The sequence below is a fragment of the Emydura macquarii genome, unplaced genomic scaffold (genome assembly GCF_026122565.2).
Source record: "Emydura macquarii macquarii isolate MOO-44397 ecotype Brisbane River unplaced genomic scaffold, CSIRO-AGI_Emac_v2 contig_2680, whole genome shotgun sequence".
Lineage (NCBI taxonomy): Eukaryota > Metazoa > Chordata > Testudines > Chelidae > Emydura > Emydura macquarii.
Window position 1 is genome coordinate 1,896,243 of NW_027132817.1, and position 16,074 is coordinate 1,912,316.

At 41.9% G+C, this 16,074-nt stretch overlaps 1 protein-coding gene across 12 annotated transcripts in view; it reads right to left on the minus strand.

Annotated features, from left to right (window-relative positions):
- Window positions 1–5,111: 5,111 nt before the first annotated feature.
- Window positions 5,112–16,074, minus strand: part of DST (dystonin) — a 453,158-nt gene continuing 442,195 nt past the window's right edge. For 6 of the 12 annotated variants that reach the window (XM_067565501.1, XM_067565500.1, XM_067565495.1 and 3 more), the window contains 5 exons: window positions 12,097–12,165; window positions 11,134–11,333; window positions 10,680–10,790; window positions 8,028–8,151; window positions 5,112–6,167 (listed from right to left, as the gene is read on the minus strand). In XM_067565501.1, the coding sequence (XP_067421602.1) occupies window positions 5,902–6,167; window positions 8,028–8,151; window positions 10,680–10,790; window positions 11,134–11,333; window positions 12,097–12,165 (770 nt within the window). In that variant the 3' untranslated portion in view covers window positions 5,112–5,901. The remainder of the gene's footprint in view (window positions 6,168–8,027; window positions 8,152–10,679; window positions 10,791–11,133; window positions 11,334–12,096; window positions 12,166–16,074) is intronic. The other 6 variants (XM_067565502.1, XM_067565491.1, XM_067565498.1 and 3 more) reach the window with 3 other exon arrangements.

The window sequence follows — 16,074 nt, forward strand, 5'->3', positions numbered from 1 at the left end:
GACACAAGGTAGATGAAGGAAAGCCTTTCTCTCACACCAAGTAAAGTTGGTCCAATAAAAGATATTTCCTCACCCACCTTGTCTCTCTGTATTCCCATCTATATTCCAGACAGGAGCCATTTATCAACAGCCCAAGTTCAACCGGGCCTAAAAGACCCAACAGAAACAAACAATGCAATAAAAACACCGAGAGTCCTGTAGCACCTTTAAAGACTAACACATTTCTGTGGGCATAAGCTTCCGTGGGCTACAACCCTCAAAACCTTATGCCCACAGAAATGTGTTAGTCTTTATGGTGCTACAGGACTCTCGTTGTTTTTGCTGTATACAGACTAACACGGCTACCTCTTTGAAACAATGCAATGAATTGTTCAAGCTTTTGGGGAGTTCTATTTATCGTAGCTCATGGGGCTTTTATAGGACATTTGAAAAGAATGAGGTAAACCCTTCAATGGCGCAAAACTGTGAGTAGGTCACGTCCTCTGGACACCTGGGGGCTGCCTGTCCCCTGCCTTGCACGTTGTGTAGTCATTTATACCCCTACAAAGTGGGTGCATAATTGCTACCATCAGTGTAAGTGAACAGAGAACCCAGAGGTGCAGGTGGCTGGCTTTGTGCAGGTATCAAAGGCTAGTGAAGGAGCAAAACAGCAGGGAATGTGGCGTCTTGCATCTAGCTGAATTTCCTGCTGAAAGTCATGGGGAGATTTTCAAAAAGGCCTATGGGATTTAGAAGCACAACTGCCCATTGGATGTCTCTTTACATATACTAAATATAGTTGTGACATGGAGCTTAAATGCCAACAGGAAGGGTGCTTTATAAAACTCTATATTTGGAGTGTATTTCCAAAAGAGCCTAAGCACAAACCTGCTAGTTTTCAATCAAGCTGTCTGTCAACTCTTGCCTCAATTACTCAGATATGATGCTAGCTGAATCACACAACCCATTACCTCCTCCAAATACACGTCATCATTTTACTAGCTGTAATTCAGCCAATTTACAAATAATCGTACTCAAACCAAACAGCCACTGAATTACTAAATTACATTTAAGGTTACAGGTCACTATTTCTTAGGTGTAAGATCCAAATGCTGATCATGTCTTAACCCAAAGAGTGCCAGAGTGCACAGAGAATATCTCAGCAACGTTAGGCACAATGTATTTTAATATAACCTATGTATAATTTGAGTTATTAAATCTCATGCACTGTCTCTGATTAATTTACCTATTCTGCTCAGTTTTCCCTTCTGTAACAAAACATACAAACCTTACTATAGGAAGAACTGGTAGCAGCCTCTTTTAGGTTGCCTATTATAAAAGATTCCTGCTACCTTTTTTTTTAGGAGCTCTCACACCTCCATTGTTTGTGGCAGACCTTTAAAATTCTGCAGAGAAAGTGCTTTTGTGAGAGAGATACGCGCCCCCCCCCCTTTTTTGGGGGGGGGTCCCAGGAAGTTTTGTTCAGCTTTGACTGAGATATATTCAGATTGCCATTTCCCTGCTGTGATTTGCATTTTTTGCAAAATGTGGAAGGCTGCCAAAATAATAACTGAACTCAAACATTTTAAAGGTGGGACTCTGCTACTGCCCAGATAGCAACTGCAGATACCACACTGCAAACACCTGGAGCTGCTTGAGAAGAAATAGTGAAGTGGCAACAGGAAGGAAGAGAACTGGGCTGCACTGGGCTCCCTTTCCAGAGCTTGCGTATGACCCTAGAAGTCCCCCATTTCTAGGGTACTACATAGAGCAGGAGCTTCCCACCTCCCAGGGTAGTAGGGAGATAGTTGGGCTGAGCCCCCATTGCCCACCCTCTTGTACCATGCACATGATGACTGTTCCAGCCTCTCCTTTATGAAAGCAGCCTTCTCCAGGTGCTAGATAGTTAGTCCTGCAGCTCAAATGATAGCTGTCGGTGTTGTAATGATAAAGGGTCAAAGTTCCAACCCTGCGGCTGCATGGGAGGCAGAGGAGCATGTTACAATTAAACATATTAACTTGTAGCTACCTTTTAAAAAAAATTACATATACAAATTCCCAACATTAAAGAAATTAGGTTGCCAAGGGAAGCACTCAGAAGTTAGCAAATGCCAGAAAATTAAGGTTGCCTATTATATTATCAAGTAAATAAAGACTGTCTCATGATGCATACACGGAAACTTAAAGTCACATCCCCCTCCCTTGTGCATGTACATTACCAGCCTTTATTTATATAGTGCTATAACAATGCATAGCTCATATAATACCTAGTGTTTTTCATCTGTAGAGCTCAAAGTGTTTTATAGAAGGACAGGAGTATTATCATCCCCATTTTAAAGATGGGGAGACTGAGGCACAGAGAGGGGCAGTGGCTTGACCAAGTCACCCACCAAACCAATGGCAGAGCAAGGTAGTGACGCACATCTCCTGAGTCCTAGGTCCAATGCCCTAACCACCTGGCAACACTGCAAACGGCCACAATCACTATTTTTTCCCCAACAGGACTCCTATCTCACTCAGTGCACAGGACGGGCACAAGATATATATGTAATAACATCAGCAAAAGACATAGCTTTAGCCACTTCCCGGCTGGTAGAATGTGAGATCAGATGCCATTGCTACAGCCAGGGAGGGGGAGGCACACAAATGGGTGAAATGCATCTTTGCCCTGGAAGCTGTTAGCAGAACTCACCTTTACCAAGTCTCTTTCTTCTTCTAGTCTGACTAAACAGAGGAGGAATTTGGTGGTAGGGGTTGAGCTCTTTCCCCCCTCCACTCCAGGGCAGCACTTCACACTTAGACTGTGTCTTCACCGACAGCGGCAAAGTCGCCGCCGTCAGATCGACTTCTCTGGATCGACTGAGCAGTCAGTGAAGACCCGCTCGGTCAATCCAGAAATCAACATATTAAGACCACCTCCTCAAGTAGCGTAGCGCTGCGTTGACGGAAACACGGTTCCTGTCGGCGCAGTGCAGTGAAGACGGCGCGCAGAAGAGAAGCAGAGAAGTCGATGGGAGTTACACAAGTTTTTCTGCGTAGCTTGCGTAACTCCAGTCGACTGCCGCCAAATCTCGGAGGTAAGTGAAGACAAGCCCTTAGTACACAAACACCAAACGCAGGATTTTCAAATGACTGAAAAAGTTGAAATGTGCCAGAAGCAAGGAATGAAAGTGTCTCATCTGAGTATTACCAATATCCAGATAGGCTACTTAGTAGTTAGTGAACTCTACAGATAAGGTTTAGCAGGGGGGTTCTACTCAAATTCCCCATTTTTTATTACTTTTCTGTTTCAGCTCAACCAAAACCCAGATAAATACCCTTCAGATAAAAACATTAAGTTTGAGAAATGATGCACAGGACAATGGGAGTGAAAGCAGACAATTCATCATCATCCTTCAGCAGAGAGGAAGGGTGGCAGTGGTTAGGCCACTACTGTGGGACTTGGGAGATGGGGGCTCAGTGCTTTGCCACAGGCTTCCTGTTTAACCTTGGGTAAGTCACTTAGTCTTTCTGAGCCTCAGCTCCCTGTCCGTAAAATGGGGACAAGAGTCCTTCCCTACCTCAGAGGCATTGTGAGGATAAACTAAAAAATGGGGAGATGCTCAGATACTATAATCATAGGAGCCACGTAAGTTCCTAAGGTAGTTAGACTTGCTCCTGGTTTGTCTTCGGTGTTTTGGGGAGGAGAAGTGATTGAGCGGGCAGCAGCAATAGGGGAGGTCAGCTGGGGAAGCTAATGCAGCACAGGAGATGGTGAGCTGTAGTGGTGGGGGAATAAGTGTATCTATTCCCTGACCTGCTACAGCAAGACGTTGGGTTTCTACTACACTCATTATCTGTAATATGAGCTTCCTGTCTTTCTCTATGATATCCACGTAGTTTGGAGGGCCCACTCTTGCCATGCTTATCATGCCTGAGCACCTGGCCTGAAGTCTCCGGTCTGACATGCACTCGCCCCTTCCTGCTTTGCTATCTGGCTATCACCGGAACCACTTAATCAAATTCCTTTGCTTATTTGGTCCATCAGCTCCCAGAGTAGCTGTCACACCTGCTAAATGAAGGATTGAGAAAATGTGGTGGAGTCTCTTCCGAGCTTGCATCATGTGCCTCCTCCCTAAGGAATCATCCTCATGCTTGCTATGTCTCCTCCTCCCTTCCTCAGTTAGGGTTTTCTATAGGCATGCTTTACTATCTCTGTTCCACAGCCATTATTTCCAGCTGGACGGCTATGTGCTCACACTTAAGAGTTTTGCCATTGACTTCAATGGAACCAGTATTTACTCTGCTTGAATTTTATTCTATTCTTCAATCTCTTATGAACTTTGATTCTGTGACTCAGTTTCTGTACCTGCAGACAGCCCATGCCAGAATACAGGCAAAATCAGCTTAGAAGTGGATGTAATCTCACATCCCAACTGTGCAAATGATCAGAGTCTCCAAATAGCATCACCAATAGCTGCAAGTAATTCTCAGCTTTATCATCAAATGGCAGGCTCACCGGGGAGGTAGCTCACTTCTGACCTGGTTTCCATCAAGGACTGGGCATAGTTCAGTTCTGCCCTACAAAACACATTCCAATGGCAGAGTTTTGTTGTATAGGAATCATAGCACCTCAGTGAGTTTTAAACTACTTGGCCAGAAATCCAGGCCCAAGTTTCCAGTGGCGACTCATGGTGTCCTTAAAAGGCAATTGACATTTCTGGGAATTAGTTAATAGTTACGGCAACATCTGTCTGTTAGTTCCGCAGTTGTTTATGGAAAGAGTTCCATCCTTTTCTAATGAAAAAAAAAGATCATTTATGCCTATTGAAGTGGTATTTGAATGGCAAAATTAATTATTTGACACTCTCCTAGTCTCCCTCTCTTTCATTCATGGCACAGTGATGCCATGCTCTAGTACAAAGAAAATATCTGTCAACACAAAATAAATTACATTTTCATATTATTTGACATGTACAAGTTAATGTTTTATTAAATAAATACAGTAGATGACCAAAATTTGACTGCTGGCAAATGGAAGATTACATTAGAGTATATGATTCAAAGTAATTATAGGTCATTTCAAATTATTTATTCCCTAAAACATATTGCAGAACAGTATTTCCCTGTGAAATAAGAAATAGAACAGCAAGAAAGTTAAGGGACGTGTTTTATTTCATAGCTTTCTGCAAGCAAAATTGCTTTGATACAAAATGAGTTCAATGATACAGTGCTACCATCCACTCAAGCAAAAGAAAACCTCACATTTACATGAACACACTTTTATATTGAATTCTTACAGTATAGTAGTTCTAATATCCAGAATGTGTCTGGCCTCATTTAAAGCAATGGCACAGAAATGCTGCAAGATATTGGAGTATCATATGACTGGCAAGTGCTTAAGTAACTTTCTGTGAGTTCTCCAAGAGATGCTGCATGAATAATTGTAGTGTGAATGTGTTTTTTATTCCTTGGTAAGTCTGACATATATATTTTAGAGTTCATTTAGTTAGCTCAAAACGTGTAGTTCTGTCTTTTGGCTTTTTTTTTTTTTTCAAAAGAAAAATCATGAGGTATCCTTTACTGTTAACTAATGATGGAGTGATAGGCCTATCTGACTGAGGTTGCAGAGACTTAACTGTACATTCAGTAAACTGCATGTTCGGGAATTGTTTTAGTGTACTTTCTACACGTTCTGTGTACAACTGTTAGTTTACATAAAACTCTTTCCCCCTTCACTTAGGATATGGCATAAACAATCAATCAAAATCTGACAAAAATTATACACATAAAATAAAAAGACAAATACACAAATAAGGCCATCTGCAGAATTAAAAATCCACCTCTTGCAATATTTCACAGTAATTTCTACATAATATTTTACATCTTACAAACTTAAATATTTAATGCACAAGGCAAAAGACCTTTACTGAGCCCATCCCATTATCTCTTGGCGGACTTGTCCAATTTGTTGACTGGTGGCCTCCTTTGGGGAGTTGGAATTTTGGAAGGCTTGGCTGATGCAGGCCGAGAACCTGCTCGGGGCTGTGGTCGGCTTGCGTTGTGAACAGTCTCTGACATATCTGAACACACAGACTGGATTTCTGAAATGTCAAAGTCAGATGCATCACTGCCTCGGCGGCTACTTGACCTACTGCCAGCCTTACTTCCTGCTCGGCTTCCAGGTCTACTTGGAGTTCTTCTGGTGTCTGTAAGGAGAGGGAAAAGATGTCCCTCAGCATTAGAGAGATGGTGTTGAACAAGTTCCAGAGGGGTAGCCGTGTTTGTCTGACTACAGCAAAAACAACAAGAGTCCTGTAGCACTTTAAAGACTAACACATTTCTGCAGGCATAAGCTTTCGTGGGCATGAAAGCTTATGCCTGCAGAAATGTGTTAGTCTTTAAAGTGCTACAGGACTCTCGTTGTTTTTGGTGTTGAACAAGTGATATTTAGTGAGTGTTTTTACACACTTAGGACCTGAAACATTTCATAAGCCACCCCTGGAACTTCCATGGGCACGCAGGAAGTGAGGTCAGTATGTAGTCCTCAGGGAAAATATGTAGGGTCTGATTCTCCAAGCTGCCTGCACTTAGCACTCCCACTCAAGTGCTTGCATGACTGGCTCCTTAATGTGAGGAACTGAGCACAGAGGCAAATATTCTGGTAATCCTAAAACTGGACATCTTTCTGAAAATGAGAGTCTAGCTCATGTACAAAGTGTGAGCTTGATGCATGAGTTACTGGTGAAATTATTTGACTTGTGTTATACAGAAGGTCAGACTAGATGATCAAATGGTCCTGACTTGAAAATCTATGAGTCTATAAAACAATGCTATTTCTCCTAATAAAGAGAAAGGAATGTCTGATTAAATACTGAGGTGTAAAACTCAGCTGCTAGCTTTCCTCATAAAAAGTATTATCCTGGCAGCTTCTATCAACTCATTAGTCTTGCATTATACCAGTGGCAATTGCCAACCCCTGTCTTTCTAAATTATTCCAGATATAGATGTGGTCAGTCTCTGACTTCTACATGCTCATCAGGAATTTTGCATGGGCAACATGGATGCTGCAAAAGAATGAGGGTCTCTCTTTTGTCTTGCGTATTAAGCACTAGCAGAATTATAAATTACTTCTTCACTCCGAGGATATACAGTTGTAAGACACAACCAGAGAAATAAAGAAACAAGCAATAAGCCATGCAACATATTCATACTTTTTAGAATGATTTCCTTCTATCCAACGGATGAATGAAGAAATCAATGTATACTAGGCCTGGTAAAGTGAAACTTTGCTTATTTAATACATGCATAACATCTTTCATTTGCGTCAATGCAGGTCATGTGTCAGGCGGAAAAAATCGCAAGAATCTTACATGGAATAAAGTTATATAGAGTAAATTTCATTTTTAATTATTTGCAAAATGTTTATGAAATATCAATAAATCTGGCTTACTGTAAAAATGAAAAGAAAGCCTGATCTAAACATGCGCATTAAATTATTGCTCCCTGAAAATGGTAATAGCTTAAAAAGATAGGAACCATTTGGGTAGGTTTCTCCAGTCGTTCTAAGTCCACTTTGCACACTATAAAGTGGTGAAAGCAGGTGGAAGTAGCTCTGCTGCCTCCCATGCCAGCCACCCAAACTCATCCCTTGCACTGTGGGCAGAGAGGAACAGAGCTTAGCTACTCCCATTTAGCCACTGGTGTAATATTCCTGAGGGCCCTTACGCCAGTGGTGTAAGTTACAGCTGATGCCCTATAACTCTTCTTTTCATCAGGGCCAGGTGGCTCATGATCACAGCTAGATCCCTGCTGGAGAACCACTCTTCAATGCATCTGAGCTGTGCAAGGATACAGTTCAGAATCTGCCCTTTTGCTTTTAAATGTTTCCTTAGTGGCTACTTGGGGAACCATTATAAACTGCAGGTGTCAAGTATGTTGCAATTCACGCATTAGCATAAATGTGCACATCACACTGAGAAATCTCAGTTTGTCCCCAGGTATTCTCTCCATGGTGGCAACCTTTGCAGTGTGCATTGTCCTCAAGCTCAAAAAATCAAAGCACTCACCTGCAAACTGCGCTCTAACTCTGGTAGCTGCCGTTGATATTAGGCTGTTGTCTTCTCCAGAGTGGAAACCTTTTCCTGACAGATATCCTGGCAGTCTAAGTTTACTCCCTTGTATTGGTGTTCCCTACACAAGACAAATACAGTTGTTTCTTCTGTCATGACTGAGATGTATTGAGTGGCTATGAATTTGGAATTCTATCATCATCTTCAGAACATCCATGCCAAGTACAAAGTATTTGCAGGAATCATCAGAGAAATTTTTAGGAATGAGAATAACTTCAACTAGGTTTTTTTTTTTTTTTTTAAACATTTAGGGCCTAAAATGGTCCAGCTCTAAATAATTCAGTCTACTTAGCATCAACATTATAACGTTCTTTACCTATGGATCAATGTATTTTTTTAAAAAAACAGATGCTACCACTGTATATTTTAAATAGTTTAGCATATTAGGTTACTTGAGGGTACAGTACATAGCATATTACTAGAGAGTAGCAGCTTCATTTTATGCGCCTCTCTGGTCTAAGCCACCCTGCTCACAGCTATTGGTGTGGAATGCTCTCGTTTTCATTGAAAGATTTTGGTGAAAAAAGCATACACTTATGAAATTTTGAAAACCCCAAAATCACCAGATTTTGAACCTCTTTGCACCAGAGCAGAACAAAATGTGAGACCCTAATTTAGTTTTAAAATATTTTTTTCTTTATGGCCTTATATTGTCCAGAATGTCTCAACCCGTAACCTTGCGTTGCTTGTTTTCTAGCTCCTGAATTAGTAGGGGCTCTGCAGTGACTCTTCTGTTGGTGGCCTGCCTAGGAGGAAGTTTGTTTTATTTATTCAAGGGGAGATAGGGCACAACTGGAGTTGGGCATACAACTGCCATTTATGCCTTAGAAAATCTTCCCCTTATGTACTGAAATCTGCACATCACACCAGCCACTAGGGAAAATCACAACAATCACTTTCAGTCAGCCAACATAAAAGGACTAATCCACTAAAACAGGCTAAAGATGTAGCCTATCAGTCACTATGAATGCCTGAGAAATACACTACCTTCTTCAGTCACTTGTGCCCCCTGCAACCTCAAAGCACTGGGTTTTGAAAAAATTAAATTTTTTTAAAAATTCATTGAAACTACAGACAGCACTTGTAGCCGCTGGGAGATGTAGTAAAGGCCATTACAGCTCTGTCCCAGACACACCACTCTCTCTGGAGACACTCAGTAGTATCCCATTACTCCATCAGGGATTATCCCTAAGAAATAAAATAACACCTTTCTGCAATGTTTACCAAGTCACTGCTAGTGGCAGTTATTGCCCGTGGAAGTTCTTAAATTAATGCCACGTCTTCTCATTTGATTGCAAATTCAGCAAAAACATGACTTTTCATTGGTATTCCTGTACTACAAATTCCTTCACAGAGCTCTGATTTTAAGTACCATCAATTAATCTTATACGGCTATTTAGTTAAGAACTAAGGGACCAAAGAAAACGAAAGCAAATGCATTACAAAATTAACATCTGGTTAAACTCTACACTAGGATTAAATCTTTTTAACAATTTAAAGCAATAGATCTAAATGCGTAAAGTAATATATAATATTACAAAAGGAATGAGTGAAAAGGATCTCTATGGACTTTATGCATCACTGAGCAAAGCCATACATCACTGAGCGAGCAAAGCCATACAGAGTTATGTGAAATTAGCATTGAAAAGTGCCAAGCTAACAGCACTGGACATTGAAGTCCTCTATTTATGTCTGGAACAGATATACTAGAGACAGTGATAGTGTCAGCTTCCCATCCTCAATGTGCCCTAATGACCTAGAATGATAACTTTTAGGAGTAAGAAGACAATTTGGGGTCTGATCCAACTGGAGTGTTTCCACTGACATCAATTGTCACTGGATCAGGTCTTTAGGCTCCACGTCCACTCAAACCTTGGTCCCTCCAGTCTGATTGCCAACATGGGTGCTAATAACTACAATGTTCAGTGGTGTTTTTTGAAGTGTGCACAGGAAATGAGACCATCAAACTCATTTTCCAGAAGTCAATGAACAATGATATCATTATAGCAATTGTGAGTCATTACTATCATAAGCTGAACTTCAACTGCTGAAAGGATTTATATCCAATTACCAGTCTCCTATGCCATCTTGCTCACAATGGAACAGCATTTCCTCAGTATGTAACTTCATACTGAAGGTAATAATTTATTAATCTCATATCTGCATAGTATGAGTTCACAATACATTATAAGCACATAGGAAAAAATTTTGGGAAAGGAGTTCATGAAATGCCATATATAAACCAAAGTGAAACGTAGGGGGGATTTTTCTAAATTTCATCATCCTGACTGGCATCACATTAATTGTTACTTTATATCTTAATATTATTGATCATTTACACTTTAAAGATATACTCATCAAAAATTATAGGGAGAATTTTCTTAAGACTCTAATATACTTTTAACACACTGAATAAAAGATCAATTACAGTTTAGAAAAAAAGGATATGAAATATTTCACAGAGGTCTAAAAGAGTGTATTAATATGCAAGGTACAGTGCAGCTGTGCAAAGAACTGTAATGACTGTTAGTGAGTTGATAGTTTTAGTGAAGGAAGTTCATTACACTAGAATCTCTGTCCTTACTGTACCTCTGCAGATGACCCTTGATATTCTGAGGACTCTGGTGGTTTAGAAGGAGTTGACGTTTTGCTGTTTGTCAACCATGGTTTACCATAATTGCGTGTTAAATGATGGGGTGTCTGTATGAAACAATGGCAAATCAAAATATGAAGGACAATAGATGGAAAACAATGTCATGGAGAGGGATATCCAGGGTACAGAGACCAAATTTCATTTTTTTTCCCCCAAATAAAAAAAATCAGAACAAAGCAGAAAGAGTTGATGACAAACAATCTGTAAAAAGAGGACATGCGATTTTTTTTTGAAATGCAGTGGAGAGGTGCATATTTGCCCCTTCAAAATGCATTCTCTGTCTGATGATTGGCTCACACGACACCATAAATGTAAGGGAGTCTTTTCCAGTGTTGCAAAAATATAGCATCCCATTAGTTGATTAATGCAGTGGCATGTATTTAGTCATACCTTGGGCGTACTTGTAGCAACTGCTTGCGGTGAAGCTCCCTGGCCAGCCTGGCTTGATATAGAAGTAGATCTGTTGGGAGAAGCACCCCTTGAAGAAGGTCGTGATCTACGACCTCTTGTTCGTAAAGCAGCCACATTCTGACTAGCAGCATCTGCCAAAATGAACTTTTCACGCAGCTCCATGTTTGTCCTCCCTTTAGCTGCAGCACATCAAAGAGAGGGGGGCAAGAAGTCAGCTTTGCAGATCAGTCACAAGTCTTTTTGTCACCTCCTCTGTCATGCTATCTTCCGCACAGTATAACAACAAACAAAATGCATTACTGGATAATGCATTCATTTTGGACACACAACAGTTCATGTGTAGAACATGCTTACTCTAGCATCTTAGTCCAGCAGGAATGAACCACTGTCAAAGGAAGTCAGCATGATAATGGAATGCTCACCATGCTAAGTCATTGTTAATCAACCAACTATTAACATAGCATAGACACAACCTGATGACCTGTTTGACTAACACTACAACTACTCATAATAAATAACACTTGCTTGGATGATGCAGAAAAAATTGCCAAGTACAAATGGCAGGAAAGCAGCAAATTTATTCATTGTGAAAATATGAATTACTGTAGTTTGGCAACATGCAATGATGAACACAAAACCCAAGCTATAATGAGGTAATCGATGGCTAAGCTCTACAGGCACATATGAGAGAATGTTCCACAAGAATCAGATGTGTAGAATGTTAGTATTTTATTGTATCAGAATTAATAATAATTGTTTTTGAAACACTTTGCTAGTGTGTCAAAAAAAAATTAGCCTGTAAAGCATCAGCCTACGTAGAAAGATGTTAAGCCAAATGTGATGAGGGAAGCATATAGTTAAACATATATATATTAAAGCAAAAGTGGGAAAGAAAGGAAGAGAAAGAAAGAGCAGGAGAGATAAAGAGAGAGGTTTGCCAACCTATGGTAGGCTGAGTGGTAATTGAAGAGTTTGATTCCGAACGTAACATTTTACTCCCATGATGATGAACTAGAAAAAATGACACAGGATATGGATCACATTAAAGAAAATCATTAGCAGGAGAAGAAATTAAGTACAGCAGTTGTATATGCAAGAGATTCAGAGCACCAGGCCAAAAGACAGAACTGAGTGTAAAAGCCCTCTAACTGTTCCTAAGCATGCTCTCAAAGTTCCCCTAAGCAAAAAATAGTGCTTGAATAGACTCAGCTGCAGTGACAAGTACCCTTGTGTGAGAAAGGCGCTTATCTGCCAACATAAGAAGATGAAACTGTTTTACATATAGTTATGATACATTTTAAGCTGCATATAATGAGAGCATTATGGAAACAAACAATTACTGACCTTCCATGTTGTTCTTCAAGATGTGTTGCTCATGTCCATTCCATGCTAGGTGGATGCATGCCCAGGTGCACAGATACCGGAGATTTTTGCCTTAACAGTACCCATATGGCCAGCTACGGCACCCTCTGGTGCCCTGCGCTCATGTGCTGGTATATGAGGCACCGCTGACACTGTGTCCTCTCGGTTCCTTCCTGCCATCAAGTCCAACAATGGGGACAGAGGGCAGATCATGGAATGGACATGAGCAACACATCTTGAAGAACAACAGTTATGAAAGGTCAGTAATTCTTTTTTCTTCTTCGAGTGCTTGCTCATGTCGATTCCATGCTAGGTGACTCAAGCAATATTGCTGGAAGTGGGCTCAGGGTTCATGGATGTGCCATCTGAAGCACTGCTCTATCAAAGCTGGCGTCAACTCAGCCTGCTGGATGATGGCATAATGGGCCGTAAAGGTATGGACAATGGACCAGGTAGCGGCTCTACAGATATTTTGGATTGGCATCTGTGCCAGGAAGGCTGCCAATGAGGCTAGAGCCTTGGTAGAGTGGGTAGAGTGTAACCATCACTGGTGGAGGCACCTTTGCTTGCTCATAACAGAACTTGATGCAGGGGGTTAACCACGAGGAAATCCTTTGGGAGGAAACCGGCAGGCCTTTCATTCTTTACACCAATGCAACGAAGAGCTGTATGGATCTGCGGAAGGGTTTAATCCTCTTGATGTAGAAGGCCAAGGCCTGTTTAAAGTCCAGGGTGTGCCATCTACGTTCCTCATTAGATCTGTGTGGCTTCAGGAAGAGCACCAGGAGGAATGTGCCTGATTATTGTGAAACTGTGACACTAACTTCGGTAGGAGGGCTGGGTAGGGTTGCAGCTGGACCTTGTTCTTATAAAACACTGTATATGGTGGTTCCGAAGTGAGTGCTCTGATCTTGGAGACCCTCCGTGCCGAGGTAATCACCATGAGGAAGGTGACCTTCCATGAAAGCTGAAGCAGAGGGCAGGTGGCCCAGGCTTCGAAGGGGGGACCTGTGAGTCTTGATAAAACTAGGTTCAGGTCACACAGAGGTATAAGATCTCAGACTTGAGGATAAAGTCTCTCCAGGTCTGTAAGGAATCTGATTGTCATGTTGTGGGAAAAAACTGATCTACCCTGGACTGCCAGGTGAACCGTTAATGACGAGATGGCTAGACCTTGATGTTTAAGATGCAACAAGTAGTCTAATATGGACTGAATTGAAGCCTGCTAAGATGAGATTTTCTTGCTCAGAGCCCAACAGAAGAATCTCTTCCATTTGGCCAGATATGTCGCTCTCATAGAGTGCTTTCTGCTGCCCATCGGGACCTGCTGAACCTCAGTTGAGCAAGCCTGCTTGTCCGCGTTCAGCCATGCAGCTGCCTTGCTGTTGGGTGAAAGGACACTAGGCCCCGGTGCAGAAGATGGCCGTGGTTCTGAGAAAGGAGGTCAGCCATAGTGGCAGTTCCAGAGGTGGTACAGTTGATAGCTCCAATAATGTGCTGAACCAGTGCTGTTGTGGCCATGTGGGAGATATTAGGATCACATTTGCCTTATTGCGCCACGATATGAATGTCGTTTTTTACAGCAAAATCCCACAAGTGAAGAGCTTCTTGACACAGGACTGACAAATGGGCTCTATCTTGCATATTGATGTAGAACATTGCAGTGGTATTGTCCATTAGAATCTGGACCACTCGGCCCATCACATAGGGAAGGAATACCTGGCAAGCTAGACATATTGGCTTGAGCTCTCTGACATTTATATGAAGACTGTGGTCCTCCTGTTACCAGATCCCTTGTGTGCTGAGATTGTTGACATGGGCTTCACATCCTAAGTCCGAGGCATCGGAGACCAGTGTCACCTGTCGGGCATCCATTGTGGTGGTCCCATTGCAGGTTTTTCCCTAGACCTTGATGCCAACTCCGGTGCTGGGGGTGTCTCGAGGACTGGGAGGCACTGGCAGGACCATAAGGTCCTTGGCCACCTGAAAGGCTTCCAGAGTCAACGGCACTACTGGCTGGAGGGGCTCCTTCCACTTCCGGGAGTTGGAGGTGGTTCCCTTAGCGGGCTCAGAGCCTTAGGGGGAGAAGTTGGTTCCTGTTGCTCTGATGTGGGCGGGCAACTGGCCCAACAAGGATCCTGTGCCCAACCCTGCCTCATTGTCTGTGGGGAACAGCCTCTGTCTAAGCACTTCTGCTTCTGCTGCTTCTTTGGAGTGGGCGAGGTGGAGCAGCACTGGGATGCTGATGTACTGAAGCCCTTACAGATATTACACTTATCCCTTCTGTGCATCTCCCCTGAGCACTTTAAACAACTACCATGTGGGTCATTGAGAAGGAGGGGCTTGTGTCAGGTAGAACACAGCTTCAAGCCCAGGGAACTGGTCATGCCCCATTCCAAGGCGAACATCCTTAGCTGGACTACTAATTCCTAATTTCTAACTATATACAAAAATAAAACACCATTTTACAACAATTATAATAGCAACTACAAAGCACTTATAACTGCAAGACAGAGAAGGAGATCCAGTAACTGTCACAAGCGGGAAGAAGAAACTGAGAGGGCGCAGAGCTGGCAGTGCCTCATATACCAGCGCATGTGCATGGGGCTCCAGAGGGTGTCAGAGCCAGCCCTCTGGATACTTCTAAGACAAAAATCTCCAGAAGCCGTGCTTCTGGACGCATGCACAGCTAGTATGGAATTGACATGAGGAAGCACTTGAAGAAGAATATGCAGTGTGAGAGTATAACAGTATCTCCTGGCAGAGACGAGGGCTTAAGTAGCAGCCTGATTCTGCACCTCTGAAGTCAATGACAGCTTTATCACTGACCTCAATGGGCAGTGTAATTTCAAGCATGTGAATATCCCAAAGAGTTCAGTACTCACATGGGTTAAGCTATGCATGTACTTGAACACTTTGCTAAATCAGGGCCAACAGTGAGACCTACAGCAGGTGTTATACAGTGGTTGTTCCACAAACACATCCTAATTATGGAGCAGGAAAGGTAAGGACCAACACCAGCTCTTTGAGGGGAAAGTAATAAGGAATTCTAATAATCAGATGTTTATTAATTACGGTAGCAGTCAATTACAATCTGAGTAGGATGTGGAACACTAGTTGATTGCATGTCAAGAGTACAGCTGGCCAAAACCTTTTTGACAAAACTTTTTCCATCAATAAATGCTATTTTGCCAATATCAAAATGTTATCCAAAAATGTATTGGTTTTGACAGAAGTTTTATTAGGAAGGTTTCTCAGGTCCAGGATGGAATTTCTGATGACAGCAAGACAGAGTGATTATAGCGTGGTGGTTAGAGCACTCAGATGGGAGGTGGGAGCAGGGACTCTCCCCTCTGCCAGCAGAGCATGCTAACCACTGAGCTATTGTCTGTTATGGGAAGATCTCATGGATTTTTTTTCTGTTTTTTTTTCTGGTTTTTTTTTTTTTTTTTGCAAAATATTTCAAAAGGTTCTGCATCAGAACAAAAACAAATTTTGAAACCTCAAAATGTTTAATGAAACAAAATCGTTGTTTTCTGGCCAGCCCTACTCAAGAGT